Source organism: Poecile atricapillus, chromosome 5, assembly GCF_030490865.1.
Source record: "Poecile atricapillus isolate bPoeAtr1 chromosome 5, bPoeAtr1.hap1, whole genome shotgun sequence".
NCBI lineage: Eukaryota > Metazoa > Chordata > Aves > Passeriformes > Paridae > Poecile > Poecile atricapillus.
Window position 1 is genome coordinate 33428521 of NC_081253.1, and position 25498 is coordinate 33454018.

A 25498-nucleotide genomic window follows, 5' to 3' on the forward strand; every position below is an offset into this window, starting at 1 on the left:
TATTTCCCTTCATACCTCCTGCCAATTATTGTTAATATTGCCAACATCCAGATCAAGGACCTACTTACAGCAAAATATTTACACTCACAAAAAGCTGTTTCAAAGCCAATATTTGAATTCTGTAAAGCTATGTTATGGCTTTTTTCTTCAATCTCAAGCACTAATCTGTTGGCACTTTTTGGGGTTTATATAACTTATTCATAATACTTTGATTGCTGCTGTGCATTTATCTTTTAGTCTCTATGCAAAAAGGCAGTATTTAGAGCTGCTGTGATCCCAGAGATCAGGTCCAAGATGTATCTTTGGTTTTTTCCACCCCAAATGTCACTGGGTGATACCTGTGTCTTTTTTTCCCCCCACAACATTTCAGTACTCTTGACTGAAACAAGTCATCCACCAGCTTCCAGGAGAGCTGTGCATGAAATCAGGACCTGTCCTTAGGGGACTGGCTAATGCCTCTAAACAAATCGAATAGCTATTTGGTTTATAGCCTGGCTGCACTCAGAATTGCAGTTCCCTGGGGAAAAAAGATCCATAGGTCCTGTTTTGCTTTTCAAATCGTCTAAGATAGCAAATAGCCATTTTGTATCTTTTCTTTCTGCAGGAATATGAGGGGTGTTTTGCCTCACAAGGCAGTGCAGGTTGCTTTGTGCTTTTGTTGTTGACTTGATTCCACTGTGCCAAGAATTGGTGCTGGTTACCTTGGAAACAGCTCTGAATCCCACTGAGGATTTTGACAGGCACATCTTGACTGAAATTGCTTTGTTTTCATAATTCTGCAAGTATACATGTAGCTAATCCTTTCGCTGTGCTCTGCCTGTGTTCTTTCCCTAAAACGTAGCAAAATTAATGAAACATATTATTTTATCCTTTCCATCTCATTACAGCTTTCTTTAATCCCTTCTTTTGCCTCAGTGCTCCAGGGACATTAATTACTCTTTTAACTGAGCTCACTGTTTTTTCTTGGTAGGTGTTTGATGGGTGACCCTATGAATGTGTGTGAAGTTTTGACACAATTTGCAGCCTCCTTCTTTCTGTCCCTCCTTCCTATCATCCTTTTTCTTTGGTTTTCTCCTGGAGTATTTCTTGTGCCATGCAGTTCAAGCATGTTAAAATTTGTTTATTCCTTAAACAAGTTATGCTTTACAGAGACCGGGTGGCATCTTCTGTGGCCACAGGAAACTCAAGGTCTTGTGGCATTGGGTAGAGCTGTTGCCAGAAAGAGGAAGGGGTGATGCTGCTCTAGTCTGGGAAGACTGTCCTGATGAAATTGTGGAGATGTGATATGCATTTTCATATTAGGAGGCGCTGTCCCTGTTGCTGTGAAATGGGTTCCCAAGGTGGGAAGGAGAAATAGATAAGTGGGCTGAGTGATCTTGCTGAATGGCAGTGATGAAACACAGGTGACTGCAGGCAGGAAAGGAGGAGAGCTGAGGAGACAAACCCTGATCTGACTGGAGCAACTCTGGCCGGAGAAGTCAGTGACACTGTTGCATGAGGTGATGAGCAGGTGAGCTGAACCAGTTCCCAGTGTGCCAGCAGGATCCTTGCATTAGTGCCAGTCACTCATCCCTGTGAGGCAGGGAGAGGCAGTGTCTCTCCCATCCAAACCAGTCCTCAGAATAATCAGACAGCATTGTACAGAGTGATAGGGGAGAGAAGATAAAAGGCTCTGCTGGATGAGGGCTGTCAGGAACAAACAGCTGAACAGTTTCACCTGAGAAGCAGTGTTTATTCATAGCAAACTCAGCTTCTTCATGGGTCGAGTCTGAGGTTGTGGTAGGTTGGAAGGGGAAGACGAAAAAGTGCTAGAGACTGAAGGACAACCATTAAAAGGGCACGTAAAGAGCAGTCATTGCACATCACTGTGGAGATGTCTCACAGATCTGATTTTTGCTCTTGCCTTTTTAGTTGCAGATTTGAAAAAAAACAACAATTTTTTTAAACTATTTTGTGGAAATGTTTATGTCAGGACCTGGAAGCTCAGACACCTATTTTAAAAGACTCTTGCCACCATCTGTATATCTGTCTCTGGGGCTGGTAAACATACTGTCTATTATAAAAGTTAATGGAATGGAAAGCTGTCATGGGAAATAAAAGTATTGTAGGTAACATGCCAGTGGAGACATCTGCAGTCCATTGACAAATGCAGCAGTATCAATAAGGAATGAAGGAGAGCTTTAATATTACATCTTGGCCTTGTACATGCTCTGATCTCAGATACTGGATTGTGCTGTAGCCAGTCATGTAACCTCATTTAGCAGCCCCTGTCTGGGTCTCTGTCTGGGAAGGGGGTCTCAGGTGTCAGGAGGGAGTGTCTGAGTGATGCCTGCTTCGGTGCAATTCCCAGTGCTAGAGTGGCTGTGGTAGGGTTTGGGCAGCCCTTGTGCCCTTGGGTGTACTTGTGAGGAGGGCAGCAGCCTTTGGAGGCAGCAGGCCTTCTAAACACTGCCAAGAGGGAAAGCTGTGGCTCCCCACCAGCAGCTGCTTCAGCATCCTCTGTGCATCTTAATACTCTGGAAAGGGTTTGTGTCCCCGAGTCATCTCTGGGACACAGAGATTTTAGATCCCCTGATTAAGTATACTGGGATTTGGAGAAGAATTGGGCTGACTTCCAAAACCAGGAGCACAGAGTGCTTAATTCACTTTGGTTTAAATTAGTGTAGTGCTCCAGACAGGGCTCTGTCCCCTCAGCAGGGCAGAGTCCTCTGTTCCTGCCCCAGAGCAGCCACAGCCCTGGCAGCAGCTGGGCACAGCTGAGCTGGCAGCCCTGTTGGAGTGTGCTCTCAAGTGACCTTTGAGAGGTCTGCCATCCTGCTGTGTCAGCCCCTGGCCTCTCACCTCAGCCTGCTCCCTCTCAGGGCTCTGTAGAGCTCACACTGAGGGTTTTCACTATGTTTTCTCTCTGTTATGGACATCCCATTCAAGGATTGCTTGAATATGCTTTAGGGTACTGTATTCCCTGAAATCAAGCTGTGAAGCTCCTGTGTCCTGTATCATGAGCAGCTGACATCTTGGTAAAAAGGAGCAGCATTTTACTCTCTACAAAATGCAAAGAAAAGGCATGTTGCTGTTCTTTGTTCTGCTGGAGTCTAACATAAAGTTGCGCTCCTTATTGCTTTCAAGAAATAAATCTAGTTGTTGTAACTTGTATGTTAATGCTGTTTCTTTGGCATGAAGTAGAGTCAGAGAGAGTCTGCCTGTTTAAAGAGAGGGAAAATAAATGTCTACAAGCAAAACCATGTCTAATGAATGCATAGCCCAGCTTCCACAGCATCCAAGCTGCCTAATTTTCCTTTTTTTCCCTGTTTTTATTTTTTTTTTTGTTTGATTCGGTTTTTTGTTTGTTCTTTATCATTAGGCTCCCTTGAACTTTAACTGAACCATAAGAAAACTATGAAAAGTCTCAATAGCAGCCCTGTGAGGATTTGACTTAGGCACTGGATCTTCTATTTATAGTGTCCATTAGTACAGAAAAGTCTGTCCTTTTGCAGCAGTCATGTATGGCAAAAGCACTGCTCTTCTGATGAACTGCCCATGACTCCTGTGTCACCCAAAATATCCATCACCAGAGTGTTCAGAAATAAGCCTTTCTTGATTAAAGAACACTGCCAAACAAAACAAACTGAACAAAAACCACAAGCCCAGAGGCCATTTGTATTTTTATTTACTTATTTTACGTAGCCTGAAATAGAAATTTCTATTTATCAGGAGACAACCTTTCACCCTCTGACATAGCTCCCTGTGGAACATTATCTTTGTCCCAAGCAAATTAAATCAGGAAGAGAGCTGAGAGGGTGAGAACTGTCTTCCAGGCTTGTAGAGCCCATTTTTACCAGAGAACCAGGCTGGATGGGAACAAGTATAAATTCTATTAGAAAGGAGGCAGTTTTTAATGATTTGTCTCAACCCTGCTTGGAGGAGGGTTGCAGTAGCTTGGCTGATGGAAAGCAGTTGACCAAGGGGATATCCTTTGGATATGCTCCAGGGTACTAAATCTAATATACATATTAGAATTTGCATACTCTATATCAGAAATTAATTGGTGCCTTTCATTAAAATTTTCATGTGAACATAAACTTCAAAAATTGATTCTTTTAACAGTCTTCCTCCCTGAGTCTTGATTTGTTCATCTGAGCTGATAGAATAGTCTTGATGATGTTGCTTTTGTCCATGGTGTTGTGATGAGTAGCTTGGTGGAAATTTTGATAGGAGGGCCACGTGCCACATCCTTCAGGTGTGAAGTGGTGGCAGGAATTGGTGTGGGGTCTGTTGTAGCCGTGGCACTCAGTGAAGCTCTGCGTGTCCTCCGTGCTCACCAGGGCTGTCAGGGTGATGCTCTTACCTGCTCTGAAAGAGCAGAATCCCAGCAGGGATATAGCAGGTATGAAAGGAAGCTTTCTGGAAGAGCAGTTTGTCTCCAAGCCATGGAAGGTGCTGTGGGGAGGGCCCCGTGTGTCTGGAGGAGGAGGAGGAGGATGGCCCAAACCGCACGTTTGTTCTCCCAGGTTTTCCCAGCTTGTGCTTTGCAGGCTGTGTGTGCCTCACAACACAGGGAGCCTGGAAGGATTCCAGATTTGTGTCCAGTCCCCTGGTCTGCAGCAGCAGCACCCTGTGAGAGTCTGGGAGCGTCTGGGAACGAGAGGAAGGAACCAAGAGGTGCCAAGAAGCACCCCCAGCATCCAGCAGGTGTGGAAGCAGCCCAAAATGAGGTGCAAAGCCCCAAAACTATGTGCAGCCCCGTGAAAGGCATCTGAGAAGATTGCTGGGCTTTAAATCAATATCCCTGTTCTTTTATCTATAGGACTGGCCACATGTGTGACTTGATTGATGGTGTTTAATTTGATCTACTTAACCACAAAGGGGAGTTTCATTTTATACTAGGGATGTGTTGTTGAATAGAAGAACAGAACTAGAGCTGCTATTCATAGTCTCCTCCTACAGGCACCTATATCATACATAGCTTCATCTCAAAAAGCAGTTTCTGTTTCCTCCAATGTGGAAGGCTGCCAGAACTTCTCACCCCTGACAGTAGGAAAGCAGCATCTTTAGATTTCTAATCTGAATTTATCCTCAGGTTTATATTTTTGTATTTCAAATGTTTTTTTTTCAAATTCATGTTTTACAAATCAGCTTTTTTTCATTGCTTGATAGTTGTTCTGGTGTATTCATCCATCTACTTTTGCTGTTGGCAGCAGCCAGTGGAGTTGTTGCAGTCACTGCCCTCCAGGTGACCAGCCAGGAGTGCAGTGAATTGTAAGGTATAAACACCAATAATTAGGAATGTTCTTTGCCAGTGGGTGGGGATTTTTAATATCTCATTCAATAGTTTGTGTAAAAGGAAAATTAACTTAGTACTTTGGTTTTAGACAAACATGGCTGTGGTAATTCACATCTGTGTTTTTTTGGGAAAAACAATTGGCTTTTCTGAAGGACAAATGAAGAGGAATAGCTTAACATTAAAAATACAAGGGAAATCTGTAAGAGTAACTGTGAAAATAAATCATTATTAATCTAATGGGCAGTCCCTTGTCAGTGTGGTTGCTGTCAAGTTACATGTAGGGCATTGATTTAAACATACTTGCCCTTCCCAGCCAGTTCTTGCCTGAAGGATGCCAGTAATGGGTGAGCAGAGCTTTTATTCCTGCCCTGAGGATGGTGATTAATGGGGGCTCTGGCAGGAGTGGTGTATATTGACATCAGGCATTACAAAACTCTGCACACAAGGGCTGGAGAAGCAGTGAAGTTTTGCTCTGTTCCCAGGTGTGCCCAGCTGTGCAGCTGGTGGGTTGTGGCTGTGCAGCTTGAGGCCTTCCCTAGGGGTCAGCTCCATCTGTACTGGAAACAGCTCTCAGACAGCACTTGGATGTAGCTGGAGAGGGAAGGGGTTTATTTCCACTGAGTTTGGCTGAGAGAGAGAAATATATTGATTATGACTAAGGGAGAGCAGTTTCATATACAAATAAGAACCACAAACCCTTTCCCCTCTGAATTCTACTGGACCAGCCCTTAAGATCTTGATTTGTTACATCAAAGGTACCTGAACTTCCAGAGGGGAGAAAACTTCTCTGTTTCTGGTCACTTCCACATGCATCTGTGTGCCTGATGACATTTCACTGCACCTTTGAGTGGGTCTGGAGTCAAGCTGAGACAGTTTCTCAGTTTGGAAGAATTCACTCCTTGAGTGGTCCTACTATTTTCTTCTCACCAGAGCAGGCAGTTCCTCAGCCCTTCTCAAGTGTGTTTCACCTTGTGGGCAGTGGGGAAAAGCGAAGTGTGGGTTCTGTGGCACCCAGCTCTGTCAAGTGTGCAGTGCCTGAGTCAGCTCCACACATAGAGAATGTCAGGGGCCAGCAGCAAGGAGCCCATTCCACCAAAAAAATGTTATCCTCTGCAATCCCTCTGCATGATACTCAGCCCTAAATAAAGCTTTGTGTGTGTGGCAGTCCTAAGAGGGATGAGGAAGATGAAGTATTGATTTTAATCATGCAGGAATGTTGTTTGGCCCTTCAAGTCCTTCATCAGCATAGATGGTTGTCTGGGAAGTGCCTTTAATGCATACTGTGTGCTGCTGAGGAGGAATTAGCATCCAAAGGGCATGTTGGAATGCAGCTAACTTCATATATTAAATGTCAAGCAATTACATTACTCAGCTGATCATTCTACCCCTGTTTAGAAAACAATACCTACATACAAAAATTTTTCTAGACATTGAATAGATGATCGTCTTAAAATATTGCACTTGCTGCACATTGTCCCTAAGAGGAAGAACATTTAATAATGATGCTTTGTGCATCTTGCTTCGAGCAAGCTCCTGATTTTTATAAATACTTGGCATTTTCCACTGAAACCGTTGGAATATCTGGTCCTTCTCTTTTATTTTTAATTATTTCCTTCTATTTCAGGAAAAAGGATTACCTTTTAAAAATGGATTAAGTCACCCTCTGGGTTTTTTCTTGTTTAAGCTAAAATCTTTCTGATTTTAAAACACCATTCTGATTAGCATGCTTTTCTTTCTTTTTTTCTGACTTTGCTACTGCCACAGAAGAAGTGTCTGCGAGGATAGTACAAGTAGTAACAGCTGAAGCTGTAGCGGTCCTGAAAGGTGAACAGGAAAAAGAAGCCCAGCACAAAGATCAGCCTGGATCACTACCTTTAGGTAAAATGAGACAAAGAATGTTCCAGGTATCCTTGTGTCTGCAAATGTCTGTATGTATATTAAAAAATGCAGTTCCAGCTGTGTGTTCACATTGGTTATGGTTGTGGGTGAACCATAGCCACCACTGGGTAAATGCTGGAACCACAGGATTATGGCAGGATCCTTTTATTCTTGGTTCTTCATGGCCCTGTGACTGTCTCACTCCCTGTTTGCTCTAACAGCAGCTCTCCACCTTGTTTCTGACTCCTGAGTGGCTCAGCCACGAGTGTGTTTGGTGGTAGGGTTTTGTCATCATGTTGGTTGGCACTGTTTGTGTTCAGCCATGTACAGCAATGAAGGATTAATGTCTGAAGAGGCAAAGGTAGAGTGACATACAGAAAGAAAGTGAGCCTTTGCTGGTTGGGTGGTAGCTGCTCAGAGAGATGGAGGGGAAACACCTCCACAGGAATCAGAAAGGAATGGGGCACACCAGGATGAGAGCAGCAGGCAGAGTGAGGAGAGGTTGTGGAAGAAGGAGTCACATGGTAAAAGCAAATGTCAGCAGTCTGTACTGGAAAGGGTAACAATGCCACTGGTCCCTGCTGTGTCTCCATCCTCCTGTTGCCTCCTTTGTGAAATATCTTTGAAATACGTGTATCTATCTATCTATCTATCTATCTATCTATCCATCCATCCATCCATCCATCCATCCATCCATCCATCCATCCATCCATCTCTCTATAAAATAAGGTAGGTATACAGCCATTTGTACCTAAAGTGCTTGCTCCTTGCCAGAACACTTCTGCAGTAGCTCAGAACATGTACACCAAGGGCCAGAGAAAAGACATACTCCATCTTGAGGTAAGGAAGTCTTCCAAGCCTGTCTTAGGGTAGATTCTGCTGAGTGCATGTTCATTGTGATCAAATCAAAACAGTGCCCTGCGGTGTTTTCCCCACAGGCAATCTGCCTGCTTTGGTGCAGTGCTTGGCCCTTGCCTGGGAATGAATTAAATTCAGTGAGTAATTTAGAATATTTGTTGGAAATTTGGTTCCCACGGTTTTTTGCTTCATTGAACTAACTTAGAACTGCAGCAGGGAGATGTGTTACTTGGTAATTCCCTTCTTTGCAGAGCCTCAGTTTTAAATGGAAGACCCCAATTTCCCAAATCACTCAGGCCAGGGAGAAGCAAACTGGATAATCAGTTCCATCTAGTCAGATAAGTAATTTAAAAGACATTGTGAGAAGTATGTCTTCAGTTAACGACTGTTGGTGTTACAGGTGCATAGTAATGAGTTTATAAATACTCTGTCCCTGGGCAGCACATCTTAAGGACAAGTCACATACACTCTTTTCCAAACCACACTGAAATCAATAGGAAGAAGCCTGGAAAATTCTGTTGGGGCTTTGAAAGTGGCCTGTCTGTGCTTGGAAAGAAGCCCTGAATAGTAAACTGAGATCTGCCTGTTGAAAGGTGTTGTTGATAAGACAGATCTGTTAAAACAGACTTGTTTGGATTTTTTTTTTCTTTCTAAAATACTGGTTAAGCCCCAGGAGTGGAAAAAAAAATTCTCAAAGTGGTTGGTATGAGATCAAATGCAGAGGTTATGCTGAGTTCATTTAAGAAGCTTGTTTAGGATTTCATCATACTTCAATTGAAGTAATTAAAAAAAAAATCATTTGTTTTCAGCATCTTGTCTCATGACTGGGAATGAATGTAAATCCCAATCCAAGTACATCTAAGTTTCCACTGTGCCTTGCTCAGCTGAATCACTGTTATGTCACAGCTGATATAAGTTCCCTGTGCTGGTATCTTTTGCATTTAGACAAGCAATATTTGCATGTGTTCTGCAATTAACCTTGAACTCAGAAGAAGGAAAAAAAAGTGTGCAGAATGGAGTTTTTTCACGTACTCGAGGTGGATTAAAGAAATTGGATGCCAGTTTCTGATAGTTGGTGTGAATTTATAATACCTCTGTGCTCATATGCTTTTTTGTTGTTGCTTTGGGTGACTGAATGCTTTTTGAGAGGCAATACTGATTTAAAAGAGTATCTCATATTTGATTTTTTTATTGTTCTCTATAACCAGAATTTTATAAATAATTCATACCATTAGAAAACAAATCAACAACAGAAGAATAAATCCTTTTATTATCATTTCAGAAGTCCACGTATTCTGCAAGGGTCTGTCTAGAAATCTGACAGGCATCAGTTAATTCCTCAGCTGGGCAAAACAGGCTGACTGCAGCTTATATCATATGTTGGTCTTCCTGGAATTAATGACTGTATCTCATTTTCATTGTTTGATTTCTAGCAGTTGAAGAATCAGCCAACCTGCCTCCTTCCCCACCTCCATCACCAGCTTCTGAGCAGACTGGAGTTCTGGAGGAAGGTAAGGGTCCCCTGGACATTGCAGTGCAGAGCTGTCAGCAGAGGGACGAGACATGAGTCTAAAGGATGGGGGAATCAGAAAATGGAGAGACTTTCTGCAGTGGAGATATTTCTCATGTCAAAAGAGAAGGCATTCTCAGCAATAACTCCCCATCTGCAAAACAACTGCAGTGCATGGATGAGGCAGACACATGGACAGAGGAGGGATATGCTAAGTACATCCATGCTAAAGAAAAAGAGATAGTGTTGCTCACTTTTTTGTCTGTTGTATGTAATAAGAGCCAAGGTGTCTGCTGTCCCAGTGTGGTCACCAAACCTACAATTAAGTATAGGTCATCTTTTGTTTCTTGAGATGTGTTTGGCTGCATTTTTTAAATTACCATTGCATTTTGGTTTGGAATCTTAAATGCATGAAAGCAAGGAGATTCAGAGCTGGATCATTTGTTTGGCCCTTGACCTGTAATTCATGCTCCAGTGCCTGCATGTATTGGAAGTTCTGTACACAAAGTGCAGCAGTCACATTCTAGTCTTACAAAGCAAATTTCTGTTCTGCACAAGTGTTCAGTTTCAGTAGCCCATGATCACTGTATTTTCCTCCTGCTGAAACCTCCTCCAGCAAAGAACTGAAGTGTTGGTGTAATGTTAAACATGGGCCTAAATCCCAGTGCAGCTGCTGCAGTGTAGGTGTGTGTGAGAGTGCTTTGCTCAATAGAAGACTGCTGCTGCATCAAGGCCAGCACTACAGGGAGACAGCAGTGTGTTAAAATTGAGCTGTATCATGGGGAAGGAAGGATTTGGGTTCAGAATCTCCAGGGGATTGTCAGTTGAACTCCGCCATCTCAGTCACATTTTTATGTGTCCACTCACTTCCTTCTTGGATTTTCTTTCAGCATTTTCTTTTTCTTTTTGTTACATAAGTGCATGAAAATAATTTCCTATCATCTGTTGAACAAACTTTGTTGGTATTTTAGCAAAGAGCCTCTATGAATTTTGCAAGTGGATGGTTGCTATTTCACATGCTAGCATGGTCTGACTCAGTTGATGAGGACGCTACAATTAGGCATGTTCCATCGTGCAGTCATTTTTGACACAACGAAATTACAGGCTGTGTTAACAACATCATTTGTCAGTCTGCTCTACTGGAAGGGCCTAGTTGGTGTGGTTAGTAACAGTTAGTAACATAAAGAACTTGAATAACTGATTGTTTTTGTTTTTAAAGAAACATCTGCTTCTTGTGTGTTTAAAAAATAATACAGCAGTTCCTGGACTCATGACAGAGAGGTAATGGCAGTCAAAACTATTAACTGAAAAGAGAATGGTTAAGGCATTAGCAAAGATTTTTAGAATTGTTACCAGGGCTTTATCACTATGTTTTAGTATGTAATTCACTTGGCTAGTCCTGTGTAAGCTTTTTGATTTTTCATATCATTGTAAAGGGCTTGTTCTTCTGCTTCAGGCCAATGTCAAGGTTCTTCTGTTAGGCTCAGGTTTAGGTTTGGCTTTGTGTGCTGTTTGTATCAGCTGTATATTTGCATGTATTTTAGGATTTTATAAAGTCCTTCTATTGATTAATTGCCACAAGGTTGTAGATTGGCCCCATAGCAAATGGAAAGCATTTTGCTGGTTGCACTAACACAGGAAGGTGGCAAAACACTCTGCAGCTTTAGGTTATTATCTACTGCCAGACTGCAGTTCCCAGCTGTGCAAATGACTCAGCAAGTCACTTAACATTGTTGGTTTTCTCTTTCCTTGCATGTAGAATTGAATTAATATAATAACACTTAACCTGCAGAGGTGGTTACAAGGACTGAAAGCACTGTATTAGGGAGATGTTTCGATGATTTACACAATGTCATGGTTTTTAATAGCTTTCAAATAATTTTCTTTAACATTAGTCAAAAGAGACTTTTCTACAACATAGAAGATTTTGATTCAGTTTTAAGAGCACATGGCCAGTTTGCAAGGGAAGAAGGGAGAGAAGTGATGTCCTGAGTCTGTAATGAAGTGTGCTGGAAGCTTCTTGTTTATGTCTGGCTCTCAAACAGGAACTCACAGTAGAGTTGTTTGAAGCAACAGAAAGAACTTGGAAATAATTTCACCGGAAATTTATTATGTTGCTTTTTACCAAAATACAGTGTTGTCAGTTCAGTGTAGTAAAAATGGTAGTAAAAATCTTGTGCTCTGCTCTGTATTAGAAGATACAATCCTTACTTTCTGTGGGTAAGTTCAGTTTTCGCTGACCTGAGTGAGCCAGACCTATTTAGGCAAAGTTCCCATTCAGAAGAGTTTGCCTCAGTAGGGTTTGACCCAATTTTACTGTCCTTGTTTAAACCTCCTGTTTCCTATACCATCTGGCTATCCATCCTCATGCATCCTTACATTGAATGTCTTTCTGCTTAGTAAAATACAGTTTATTAATTTATTGAACAAAAAAGGTGAGCACTTGGTGTATCTGCCTCAGACCTCTATTTTTCCTTCTAGAAGCATTTCCTAATGCACTTGTCAGTGTGTGTCACATTGCTTTGAATCCAAGAGACTTCTTCAGTCAATGTAGGAAGGAAATCACTGTTGTAGACTGACAAAGGTGGATGTGGCCAGCCATGCAGCAAACACAAATTAAAAGGAAAAAAAAAAAAAAAAGGTAGGAAAGACAGAGAGGTTTGTGGGTCAAGTTTATTTCATGAGAGAAAGAAGTCGGTTGGATGTAGGTTTCTTTGATTTGGCTGCAGGAAAACATTCAAATGAACCTGTCCCTTTTTACTGCTGCAGAAGGTAAGAGAACTGATTTGCCTTATTGAAATTATTATATTTATTTCAACTATAATAGCATAATTTTGTTCAGGAAATTAAATTCTCTCTAGCACCCTCTAATCCTTTTATCAGTTGTATCTGGTCATGCAGGACAGACGTAATATTCTAATTTCTTGGCATTTCTTTTGTGCTCTGTGCCTTTTGATGATGGTCAACAATGTCTTCATGTAAAAAAAAAAGAAATAAACATTACAGGATAGAAGGGTGTCTCTGACAGACTGTCTTTCACTTTGAAATAGTCAGGTTAGCCTTTATCTACCAAATGAGAATGTTTTGTAAACTAAAAATCAAGTGTTGTATGAAAATGGATCTGTTGACTGTGAAAATTACTTCTTGAAAGGCATTCTCAAAATATACAAGGAAAGTAAAGCAGAATTAGCCTTTGTGAGAAGTGATTTTAATCTTGGACTTTAAAATGCATTAGGGATTTTCCCCATGCTTTGAGATGGAAAAGATTAGAAGGGACTAGAATAACAAAGGATTTTTCTTGTTGCTGAAATAAAAGCATAGCCTCCTTAAAGACATCATTATCCTGTTAATGAAATTATCTGCATTAATTCTGAAAATATTTTTATTCAAACTGATAAAAAAAACAATGTAAATTTGTAAAATAGCCACAAATGTAACAGCCCCAAACAGTACCAGGCTTTCCACTCCTGGTGATTTTGGACCATCACAAAAAAGTGTATTAAGCATTTTTTCTGCTGTTAGTTCCTGCAGTTATAAGGAGCACAGGAAAGACCTCTGTTTTCTTGCCTACAATCTGTTCAGAGCCTGTAAAGAAGAGATTTTTAGCCTTCTTTGCAACAGTATAGAGAAGTCCTGGGATTTCACCTTCACTCTTCTTGATGCCTTTTGCTGTTGAAGGGCCTCTGAATAAATAAACCCACAGCTGGAAGGAGAACCTCCCCTTCTGCACATCTTCCTTCTCTGTGTTCAGCCCCTTGACTGTATCCACCATCCCTTCTTTCCTTCATGTTGTCCCAGATCCAGCTGAAGAGGTGGCAAGTGCTTTGTCTTCAGTAATTCATGGGCTGGTGTGAGGGCACCCTGCAGAGAAGGAGGAGTTGAAGTTTTGAACCTTCTTGGATTAAGGAGGGAGTTGATTCCTGGTCTCTGATGCCCTGAACTGTGGGCTCACCCCCTGTAATTTGCCTTTCACAAACCCTGAGAGCCTTCAAATCTGTTACAGAATTCTGTGGATTTTGCTGTGGAGAAGAAATCCACGGGTTCTGCACTGCAAGCAGATTGACATGATTCCCTGCAACCTTGCTTCTGGCTCTTAAGTACCAGGAAAAAGTGGGAAGCTTGGGCACAATGCTGTGCTTAGCATTTCCTATTGCAGTGCTCTGCAGAGCTTCTTGCTTGGCAGAAGTGGGTTGCCAGGTTATTTTTCCATACCTGCTCCTTTTAATATTGCATAAACCCCTGAATATGGGGGTTGGATTCCACTACAGAAGAGAAGCAGCCAAACCATCAGTGGTTCAGGCACTCTTTGTTCCCTGAAAGAAACTGTGAATACAGTTCTCCTGAATTCCATGTGTGATCTTCGTGCACACAGCATATCTTTGGTTCCAGCCAGCCTCAGCGATGGCACCAGTCTTAAACATGGACCATCTTTCTCTTGCAGGACTCTGATACGTATAGAAGCTGCTAAGATTGCTATTCATTGCTACTTTTACTTCCTTTTGGGAGGTGATTGAGCCTGAAGGGGTTTTTCCTACAGCAATCCTTTCCCAGGCAGAAGAAATCCATGCCATGACATTACAGGACACTTACTGCCAGTTACTTGAGAAAGCAGAGAAGCTTTTTGTAAAGAGACAGAGGTTGTTTTTTCATGATATACTATAAGAAACTTAAAACTTACTGCTGTTTGCCAGGGAGAACCTTAGGGCTCTTATAAATGGGATTATTTTGGATCAAAATTGTTTCCAAGACTTGGCTAATCACAGTTAGGGTAGCATTCCTGAGCCATCTTGTTTTGGCATCCCACAGGAGATCTGTTATGCTGCCTGTGTTAAGGCTTTGCTTTCTGACTTAGTGTTCTGGATCTAAGAGTGAAAGTTCTGGGGGCTCTGGGAGAAATCCTGTAAGTTATAATTGCCTATAGAAAGATCAGGGACTCAAAGCATGGACTTGTACTTGAAGCTGGTAGGAAATCCAGTGGAATAGCTGCAGCTGCTTAAGGCACCCTGTGAATCGGTGTTCATCAAACTGCCAGTTGTCATACACTGAGAATGGACTTAAACATCTTTTCTCTAGCACTGGATGTTTAGTTTTTCATAGCTTTATTTGTGATGAGAGGACTCCTCAGCCTACAGGAGGTCCCAAGTCTCCCCTCTAGGCTTGTACGGATGAGGTGGCAGGCCAGTCATTTTCATTGGGTAGTGTTATTTTTCTTTGTCTTGCAAAAACAACTCCAACTGCCTGTCCCTGTACTTGTCATTAGTTCCACTAATGTGATTTTCTGCAAGGCTTCAGTGATGGGAATAAACCTGTCATTCCAAAGCATTAGCAAACACCAAGGTAGGAGCTAGTTCACAGAAATGTGATACAACAGCATAAAATATAGGACAGAGATTGCTGTGAGCAGCACTTTGTGGCCTTTATCAGGGAAAAAAAAGGTAGCTAACTATTTGGGGAAGGTTTTTTTGTTGTTGTTGTTGTTATTTAAGTGCTGCTTATTTATAGGGAAAAGTGAGGAATTTTGAAACAGATACAATGAAAAATAAAGCCAAATTGTAAGCTGGTTTTCTTTTCAATTAAAGAACTTTTAAAATATATCACTTTTAAGCACTAAATCTGTGAGGGATACAACTATGTCAGGACACTTCAGAGGTTTGTAGTACAGTCAGTCAGCTGTATAATATATATGGATATAGTGTGAGTTGTGAGACGTGGTTTGTGCACAGCATGTGTTCTTCTAAGTAATTAATATGTAGTTTGGTCCCATTTGGCTCCTCTTCCCCTCTACTCACCTGCCATCCCTTCCATTCTTTATGTGCCTGGGTTTGCTGCCTTCTGGGGAGGGAAACCTAGCTGTATTTTCTCCCCAGATGGAAGTGACATCCCTCCAAGAGTCTCTCCATGTCTAGGTAAAGCTGCAGCATGAGCAGCTTTGGGGTCAGTGTAACCATGGCTCCCACTTAAATCAGGGCTCTTGTTCTTCAGGCTGGCTTATAGCAGAAGCAAAAGGAGCAGCTAGTTAAAAGAACTGGAAGCTAATTTGTTCTTTATACCGGAGAAATACTGCCAAGAACAGTATGCAGAGTAGGCCAAAATATTGTTACTGAAAGTAAGTCAGTTGTTTACACAATGGGGAAAAAATATATCTATACCAAAGATGGCCTTGGAAGGACTTGAATTCTCCAGCAGGTGAAGTAAGTTTTACCCCTTACAGGTAATTTCAGTCTGTATTGGGTCATGTTTGATTTCCAGTTGTTTTGCAGACACACTCCATTTGCATTGTGCCAGCTGACTGCAAACACTGAGGGGAGAAAAGCCTCTCTGTGCTTCCTGTTTTTATGACCTGAGCACATCAGTAAGTAGTATTTTACCAGTAGGTGTTATGTAAAAGTAAAATCAAGGGAGACTTTTTCAGTGACTAACAGAACAGCTGACTTCTCAAAGGTGAAATAGGTGATGTTTCATTTCACAGCACTCAATCCTGGGACCTGAAGTTAAAAACAGTACTGGGTCCTCTAAAGGCTTGTGTCTCAGGAGGATGGAGCTGTCTCCCTGCAACTGGTCACTGGCTCATTTTAAGAAAACCATTGTTTAAAATTAACAGGATAATTACAGAATTAACAGCCTAATAACTGTAACAGCATCACTAAGAGATCAGCACTAATAATTGAAGATTGTTCATGTCAGCATGTCTGACTCAAGGTAGGGAGATAGAAAAATCACAAGTGTAGCCTTACTTTAGCTGTGTGCCTGTAGCTGTACATAACAGCTCATGGGCAGCTTCCTTTTCAGTCATAGCATTTGCTTCTGGTGAAAGTGTAAGATCTCAGAACATCTATGTGGGGGAGAAAAAAGGCAAATAAGCTGGATCATGAGTGGAAAGATTGGCATTATGAGACCCTGAGATCCTCTCAGCTGGTGAGAGCACAATACTAAAATGCCAAGGTTTTGCCAAGTGTGGGCTGGTCACTTGAGAGTTGGACTTGATGATCCTTCTGGGTCCCTTCCAGCTATTCCAGCTATTCCAGACTATTGTGTGAAACAGCTGTTCTTGCTGGCCAGCAGTCTGTTTGGCACAAGAGTCTGCTGCACAAAGAGAGCCTATATGATTTTTCTGTTAATTCAGTGATAACTTTCTTGTTTGAGTATTTTTATTCATGTGGTTTTGTGTAAAGTGTTTCAGGAAATGAAGGAGTATTGCTCAGAGTAAAAGGACAGGTTTTCCTTAGAATTTTTTAATTGAGAGGGAAGCACATACAAAAGTACATAAAATCAGAAAAAGAAAAGTAAAGCAAGTTATTCAAGTCAGGGTCTTTTGTAGCTGCACACCTGTTGTCCTGCAAGGCTGCTTTTACAATCTGCCCTTGTGCAAGTATTTCTACAATGCTCAGGCATTGGTCAGGGTCTGATTCTGAATCTTCTGGCTTCTGTTCATTTGAGATACAGTATCTAACCTTAATTATTTTATGTTATTAATATTGTGTTGTTCTTTACACAGTGATATTTTCTCAGCCTCAAATAGTGTTTATGTTTCTTAGGTCACTCTTTTAAGCTGAAACAGATGATTGATTGGTTTTTACTGGGCCAATCTCAGGAGAAAAATGAAGCCCTTGTAATTCCAAGAGGCTGGATACAGCCACTTCCAGATTTAAAACTGCTTTGTTCTGTGCTTGATTAGGAAAAGTACTTCATTGTGAGACACATTTGAAACTCAGGGATGTCATCAGGTTGCCTGCAGCATGGCTGCTGGTCAGCTCCTTGAGTATATTGCTGAATTAAAGGATTCACACTTAATCCTGATTTCTTACCAGAGGAAATACTAATAGTGCACAGTAATTTTTGTCTGAGTAGCAGTGGCAGGAGTACAAGCCTGGGATGGAGATTTTTCTAGTAATTCTTCTACCATGGCACAAGCAAAGACTGTTCTTGATACTACTATACTGATCCTAACAGCCTGTAGGCTGAGTGGTATGTTTTAGAAATTTGGATGAACAAATAGTTATATTGCATTCATTGGTTTCTTTGACTTAATTGATGATGAGGAGCCTGGGGATAAGTGGGATAAGCAGCAAAGGAAATGAAGAGTCCTTGTGTTAAAATAGTGATTTTCACATACAGATTTCAGATGTCAGACAGTGTAAGGGAGAAATCATTTCTAAACCCATTCAGTGTAGGAATTTTGGCAGAAATCTTTCAAAAACCATTAATTATTAGCCATGCATAAGGCCTGTTATGACTATGAAAGTTCTCAGTATTTTGCCAAATCCAGGATTCATACAATAGATTGACTTGCTGGCATTCAGCAGTCTGTATTACCAGGTCAGTGGAAGGAAATCAATGCCTCATACCTTCCTCCACCTCAGTTGAATGTCTTGTACTGGACTAAACAGCACATTTATTAGAAAAATGTCAGTGTACTTTGAGCTCATTGATGCGTTTGTATTGTCAGAGCCATCCATTATTCCATTCCATCTCCATTTCCAATGACTATTTGACCCACTGTCACCCTTGGGAGAGGTATTCCTGTGAAACACTTTCAGCTCTCATCTTACAGCATAAACATGCTTGTCTGGGGAGAGGCAGGCTTTAGGTTTGGTTTTTTTCCCTAAAGAAAATTCAGTTCCATGGTGGCTAAAATGAACTGGGTACTGGCAGTCCTTTACAGACTTAAATCGAAAGTATTGAGCTGGAAGGGTTATGTAAATGCAGTCCTGGAAGGGTTATGTAAAAGCAGTCCTGTTCAGCTGTTTGCTCGGTGTTTACTGTTGGTTTTGATGTCACCTGTTTTTTTCCATCCCCAAGAAGAAGAACCAGTAAAGAGTCTGATGGCTGTGGAAGTGAAACCTGCTGCTCTTCCTGGGAAGCAAGGGGGGAAAGAGCACAGGCCCCTTAAGCCTTCAGAGCAGGCAGAGGGCCTCTGTGAGGGTCAGTGGGATTGTGGTTCAGTGTGTCATGAAGACAAAGTGCCAAGTGTGGCATCCAGCAGGGAGAGTATGACCTTTGTGGTTGGAGCACTCCTGGAAGACACATCCCCTTCCTTGCCTGGGGAAGGTGTGTCCTCCTTAGGTTTGCATGTGTTTGCTGCCAGCAAATCCTTCTCCAGCTTTCTCCAGTGCTTTCCAAGCCTGCTTCATTTTCTGTTTTTCCCATTTATTAGTATGACTGTTCTTGTTATTATGCTTGAAGAGTGTGTAGTGGATAATATGATTGTGTAGGTGCTGTATGACAACATGGTTTCCCACCGCTGCGGCTGATTCCTGAGTTTTTTACTTTGCCATGATAAAATATGCTTTGCAGCTGAGCTTATTCCTCTGTGTAAGCCTTTTTTCCCCATCTCAGATGTGTTTGCCAGTCACATTGCTAATCTATGTATTTTTTTTTTCTTTTTGGTGCAGAGGTTCATCTGCATTTCTTTCAAACAGCAGATTTACCGCCTTTGACTATGACATAAAGATGCTTAAACTGTAGAAATGTTTCCATTTGCAGTGTGCAGGTTTTTGGTTTGGTTGGTTTGGTTTTTTTTGTGTGTGCTTCAGCGCATTCTGGTTTAGCTTCCTTAAAGCTATTGCTTCTGATATCATACCCTTGTCATCCATTGCAATCCACCCCTCCTCTCCTCAGTCATTGCCAGAACTCTTATTTTTTGTGTGTGCCACCTTATTACAAGTGCTTTACCCTGCTGGAGTGCCCTTCTTAGGCAAAATCTCCATCACTTCCACTGTGATGTTTGCCTTCAAAGTGAAGGTTAGGACTGGGTGAAGTTTAGACTTAGTCTCTGAACATAAATTAAAAAAACATAAAATGCTTACTGCAGTCATCTTCAGTACGTAAGAAAACGTAACCAGTACGTAACCAGGCTTCAGTATTCCTCTTTTAATGGTATTTCTCTTCAGCCAGTGGAACAAAGTGCAAAGACACCTTGTGTGGAGTAGTGGTGTAGCCACTCCCTACCTGGTTTAGGAATGCTGTGTTTAGGAGGTTTGTGTTCTGAGGAACACTGAATTCCTTTGGCACTCAGAATATGCTCTGATGCCATTGGTATTGTTTGCTTACACTACAGGACGAGACACAGAAGGATGCATGGAGAAAAGCAGTATCTAGCTATTTAAGTTTTGTCAAACAAGGATGACATTGGCCCAATGGCCATGCTTTGCACTTCATGGGGATTGCAAGGCAGTCACCAAATGTAAAAATAGCAAATTACCATAGGTGTAGATTTCTAGTTTGGTTACCTGTAGGTTTTAGAATGGCAGTTGCTTTCTTGACTCAGTATTAACATATGCAAATATTTAAAGAATGAACAATAATAATTGTTCTAAAAACAGATTCATCAGAGCAAAAATATGGCTCCATGGACTTCAGATCTGAGGAAATTCAGAGTCAGCCCAATGCTGGTTGTAACAAGCTTTAGAAAAAACTCATAAAACCATTTTTAAAGATTAGTGCAGAAAGATATGCCATATTCTGCGGTCTTTCTCTTCATATTTTCCATCATAGGAAGATTTCAGTGAGCTAGGAATCAATATATTCCACAGGACATTAAAAAAAGATCAAGCTAATAATTATTAATAGAGTGAGTATTAAAAAAAACACAACTTAACTAGGAATTTCTGAAAATAAAGTGGCAGGGTGTAAGACTAGCCTTTTTAGTTTCAAATTAACTTAATTAGGGCCTGATCTAGAGTCATGGAAACATGCTAAGCATTCTTTGGTTTCAGCTACAGCTGTTGGTGACTGGCCATTTTGAAGACCAGACCTTCAAGATCTGGGACTATTCATAGGTCTGTTGCTGATTTCCACATGCTGGTTTGGTGGCAGCAGTGAGATTTTGGTCATTTGACAAAGAGCTAATGTTATAAGCTAGTACAGTTAAAAAAACAGCCTCTTCTGAAACTTGCAAAACCCTTTGCAGGCATTATCTCTAGTTTAGGCAGCATGTAGAGGAAAAATGTATAAAAATACATAGAAATGTATAGCTATGTATGTTTTAAGTATCACCAACACACAAAGGTACTACTGATTCCTTTAAAGCTGCAGATCTTACTAACACAAAACTAAGCTACAGAGTCCAGCAAAGCTTCTAATGAAGTGAGTTTTTTTGTGGTTTTGCTGCTGTATACAAATCATGAAGATGAAGGATTTACATGAAATCATCTCATTTCAGTGCTCACATTTATATGTGTACAACTCGCATTTTCCTCATAAAATTTTATACTTTGAAAGGAAACTAGTATTTAACACTTAAAAGCAGATTTCTAGGTGGATGCCTTGCTGCATGCTCACATCTTTCTCCCTTTCCATTCCATCATTGATACCAAAATGTTGTAAGCTACATGATTGCCTGCCTGTAAGTGCTTTAAATAATTTTGCTATAAAACCCAAACAAACTACTTCAGATTTACTTGCAGCCACGAAGATGAAATTCCGTGTCCAGGAGGGCACATGCCCTTTTGCAGCAGAACCATTAGACACAAAGCAACGTGAATCTGGGAAAGACAATAAGACTGTTGAGCAACCTAAATATGATGCCTTAGTTCCACAGTCAGCAAAAACAGAGGCTGCAGATAAAAAGGATTCAGAGAGCAAAGACAAAGAAAAAATGCTTTCACCTCCGTCAGAATGGATCTTGAAAACTGAGTCACAAAAGAAAGAGGAAGCCAGTTTTGCAGAACCTGCTGCTAAGCCTCCTGCTCATCCAGAAAAAGATCATCTGTCATCTCAACTGCCTGAAGAGAGCAGGGTGGAAGAAAGGACTGCAGGTGTGCCCTCATCAACCAACCAAGTTATGGCTATCAAATTTCAAGACAACCTCAAGGATATCCAAGGTGGTGCCATCAGCCATGGTGAAAGTTCTCTATTGCTACCAGAACCCAAGGCAGAAGCAGCCAAAAGTGAACTTCCTTCAGGCCCATCTCCTGTTCTCCCCCAGGAGCTTTCACTCAAAGATGGTTTCAAAACACATCAGGAACCTACTGACCAACTGTTTGCCAAAGATCTCAGTAAAGATGAACAGATCCACAGAGACAGGACATTTGCTCTACAAGAAGTCTCAGCAGCAACTGTAGATGGATTGAAAACTCCAAGCACCCCAAAAACCCCTGCATGGGGAGAGGAAAAGGACATGACTAAGGATGAGAGCGATGAGGAAGAAAGGTATGACTTCTGTGATAAAGAGGAGGCTCGAATATTAGATTATGGTAAAACTCCCACAAAAACAGAAGTTAAGACACTTCCCCTAGACAAAACAGACTTTCAAAAGGATGGTGAAGCTAAAAAATCACCTGATACTCTCAAAGCAGAAAAAGAAATGGACCAAAGTGGGCTCTCAGCAGCAGCAGATGTGAAAAAGGAGGCACAGCAAAGCACACAGGTACCCTCAGCTAAGTTAAGCCATGAACTGACCCTTGAGAAAACAATAGAACACCCTGATACCACTCAGTTATCCAGGGTAACAGAGAAAGCCCCTGAAGCACCTGGTTTAACCACTGAGAAGACTCCTACTCTTGAAGCTTCTCAAGAGAAAGATGTTAAAAAAGATACTGAGGAGGATAAGACAAGTGTTTCAGCTCCTCATCAAATGAAAGAAGAGGAGGATCAGTCAGGAATGTCGAAGTATTTTGAAACCTCTGCTCTGAAAGAGGAAGCCTTCAAAGCAGATAGTCTGAAACAAAGCAGTGATTACTATGAGCTAAGTGACACTAAAGAGAGTAAATATGAGCCTTATCAGAGAGGTCGTCTAATACCTGAAGATGAAGAGGAGGAGGAGGAGGATGAATTAGAGGCAGAATTGAATCAGCAGCAGAATGTGCATACTCGTGAAATGGGGTACAGTACCCTGGCTCAGAGCTATACACCAGACACATCTGAAGAACCCAGTTCTCCAACAGAAAGAATGTTCACTATTGACCCCAAAGTCTATGGGGATAAGAGAGAACTTCACAGTAAAAATAAAGATGACCTAACTCTAAGCAGGAGCTTGGGACTTGGGGGCAGATCTGCAATTGAACAGAGAAGTATGTCTATTAACTTGCCCATGTCCTGTCTGGATTCCATAGCCCTAGGCTTTAGTTTTGGTCGTGCACATGATCTTTCTCCCCTCGCTTCAGATATTCTAACTAACACCAGTGGAAGTATGGATGAAGGTGATGACTACTTGCCAGCAACCACACCAGCACTGGAGAAGGCCCCCTGTTTCCCCATTGAAAGCAGAGAGGAAGATGAACACATAGAAGAAGAAAAAGTAATGGTAGAAGAAAATGTCCAGCCTGAGACCTCAGCTGAACCATCTTTCCAGGCCAAAGACTACTACAAAAATGGGGCTGTCCTGGCTCCTGACCTGCCTGAAATGTTAGATTTGGCAGGGACAAGATCTAGATTAGCCTCTGTGAGTGCAGATGCTGAGGGGGCACAGAAGAAGTCAGCTCCTACTGACACTGTTGTGGGAGACAGCAGCACAGCCCTGCCACCTGTGACAAACGAAAACCATGTAATTCTAAAAGCTGAAAGTCAGCTGGAAGACTTGGGCTACTGTGTTTTCAATAAGTACACAGTACCACTCCCTTCTCCAGTTCAGGACAGTGAGAATTTAACAAGTGAAACCTGTCCCTTCTACGAAGGCACAGATGAAAAACTGAGACGTGGCCTCGCTCCCGACTTGTCTTTAATAGAAGTGAAGCTGGCAGCTGCTGAAAAATCAAAAGAAGACTTCCTCAGTGAAAAAGACTTAGGGCAGCATGGTGAGTCCATTCTGGTGAGGGACTTTGAGGAGGAGAAAAAAGAGAAACTGGATACTGTGCTAGAAAAAAGTGAATATCAAGTTGACTCTAAAGAAGTCTGTCCTGTTAAAGAAGCAGAACCAGAGAAGACGAGGGCTGAGGCAGTGTTAGAAAGAAAAGAAGAAAGTGTGGCTAGTAAAGTTCATTTACCTGCTGATTCAATCTGTGACAGATTTTCTACTTCAGAGATATCAGTTGAAAAGGATTCTGTTTGTTTGTTGATGGAGAAGGAGAAGACTCTTAGTGTTGTTCCTGAAATAGCTGAGATAGAAGCTCCAATTAAACCAGATTACAATGCTATTAAGCATGACATGGAGGTGGCTGCAATGAGAGCTGACCAAGAATATCAGAGTAAGTTAGACACTAAGATTAGTGAGGTTGTTTCTCTTCCTTTAGGGAAAGACAAAACCTCTCTTAAAAGAGATGAGCCTGAACCCAAAGACACTCAACAGAAAGAGGAGACCATCTTCTCCAGAGAAGCAAAGGAGGCAGATGTACTTTCCAAGACTGAGCCTGGTTATGTGAAGGACATTACCAAACTGTCAGAAATAGAAATTAAGGAAAAAGTAACTAAGCCAGATCTGGTGCATCAAGAGGCAGTTGATAAGGAGGAATCTTATGAATCTAGTGGAGAACATGATCAAGCCCAAGAAAGTTTGAATGGAGAATCTGTGAAAGCAGAGGATATCAAAGCAGAACATCCAAAACCTCCCATGTCTGGGGCAGAGATGCCTACACAGTTACCAGCAAAGGAGACTTCTGCGGAACTCCTCTTTCCAAAAGCTGAGTCTCTCCAGGAGGAGCCTGCTGAGATTCAGATGGAAAGCATACCACAACTTGTAGAAGGAGCTGAAGAGACTCTGGATAGAACTGTGAAACCTATGGAAACCCAAAAGCTGCTGCCTTGTGAACTGGCAGCTGGAGCCCCAGAAGAGAAAGAATATGAGGAGGAAGAGATGGAAGCAGCGCAAGAAGCAAAAGAAGAGGATAAACAGTACCTTGTATCAGAAATGCCCCCAGACTTTGGCAAGCCTGCTGCAGAAGAAATGGGAGCCAAGGGTAGCCCAGAGGCACTGCCTGAACTGAAAGGCATTATTGAATCAGTGGTGACGGTGGAGGATGACTTTATCACAGTGGTGCAGACAACAGTTGATGAGGGTGAATCTGCTTCTCACAGCGTGCGCTTTGCTGCTACTCAGCAGGAAGACATTGAAACAGGAGACTCCCAGGCTGAAGAGGAGCTAGATGTTGAAGAAGTGGAAGTTGAGCCCAAGGAAGGCTCCCGAGAGGCTCCTGCTTCACCCCAGAGAGAAGAAATCCTGCTCACTAACTACAAAACAGAGACGTGTGACGATTACAAAGATGAAACAACAATTGATGACTCCATCATGGACACAGACAGTCTCTGGGCAGACACTCAAGGTGTGCATTATCCTTTCTGTTTTGTCTGTTGAATATTTTTGCTTCCAAATCATAATGATTGAAAAGCAAAATTATTTCAGTTATAATAGTAATCTCAGCATGTTTCACAAAAAATGGTAAAAATAGTTTTCTTTTTTAAAAATTAATCATCTGCTTTATCTTCAACTATTTTTTCCCTGCTCCTCTGAAGTATTGTTAACATTTGTTGCTAATCTTTTGTTTGTTGTTGTAATTTGCTCTGATCCTACAGATGATGATAGGAGCATCATGACTGAACAGTTAGAGACTGTTCCTAAAGAGGAGAAAGCAGAGAGAGAATTGCGAAGATCATCTCTTGATAAGCATAAAAAAGAAAAACCTTTTAAAACTGGGAGAGGCAGGATTTCTACTCCTGAAAGGAAAATAGCTAAAAAGGAACCTAGCACACTCTCCAGAGATGAAGTGAGAAGGAAAAAAGGTTCATTTCACACTCCTATTACAATTTTTTTTTTTTATTTTCTTACTATTTTACAGTACTATCTGGTTACTCTGTTGTAGATTATGTGCACCATGACATTATTAATGGTAGAGTTTTTTAATGAGATATTGTACAATTATGTGAGAAGCCATGTCCAAGGCTCACTGCTCCACTGGTCCTATTTCATTGTAGACATCCCCACTGATCACTGGGTAATGCATCTGAGCCAATGCACCAGTGCTGTCCCTCTTCCAGCACAGGATTTGTTCCCCTCAGAAGAAGCAATGCATTGGGTTGGAGTTGTGGAGCAGTGGGCTTGA

The 25498-nt window shown here is 41.6% G+C and overlaps 1 protein-coding gene across 7 annotated transcripts in view; it reads left to right on the forward strand.

The window, feature by feature from the left end:
- Positions 1-25498, forward strand: part of MAP2 (microtubule associated protein 2) — a 216208-nt gene that overhangs the window by 161691 nt on the left and 29019 nt on the right. For 3 of the 7 annotated variants that reach the window (XM_058840417.1, XM_058840419.1, XM_058840420.1), the window contains exons 6-7: positions 7046-7159; positions 9451-9528. In XM_058840417.1, the coding sequence (XP_058696400.1) occupies positions 7046-7159; positions 9451-9528 (192 nt within the window). Of the gene's footprint in view, positions 1-7045; positions 7160-9450; positions 9529-22004; positions 23494-23529; positions 24722-24971; positions 25179-25498 lie in introns of those variants that run through there. The other 4 variants (XM_058840415.1, XM_058840416.1, XM_058840421.1 and 1 more) reach the window with 2 other exon arrangements.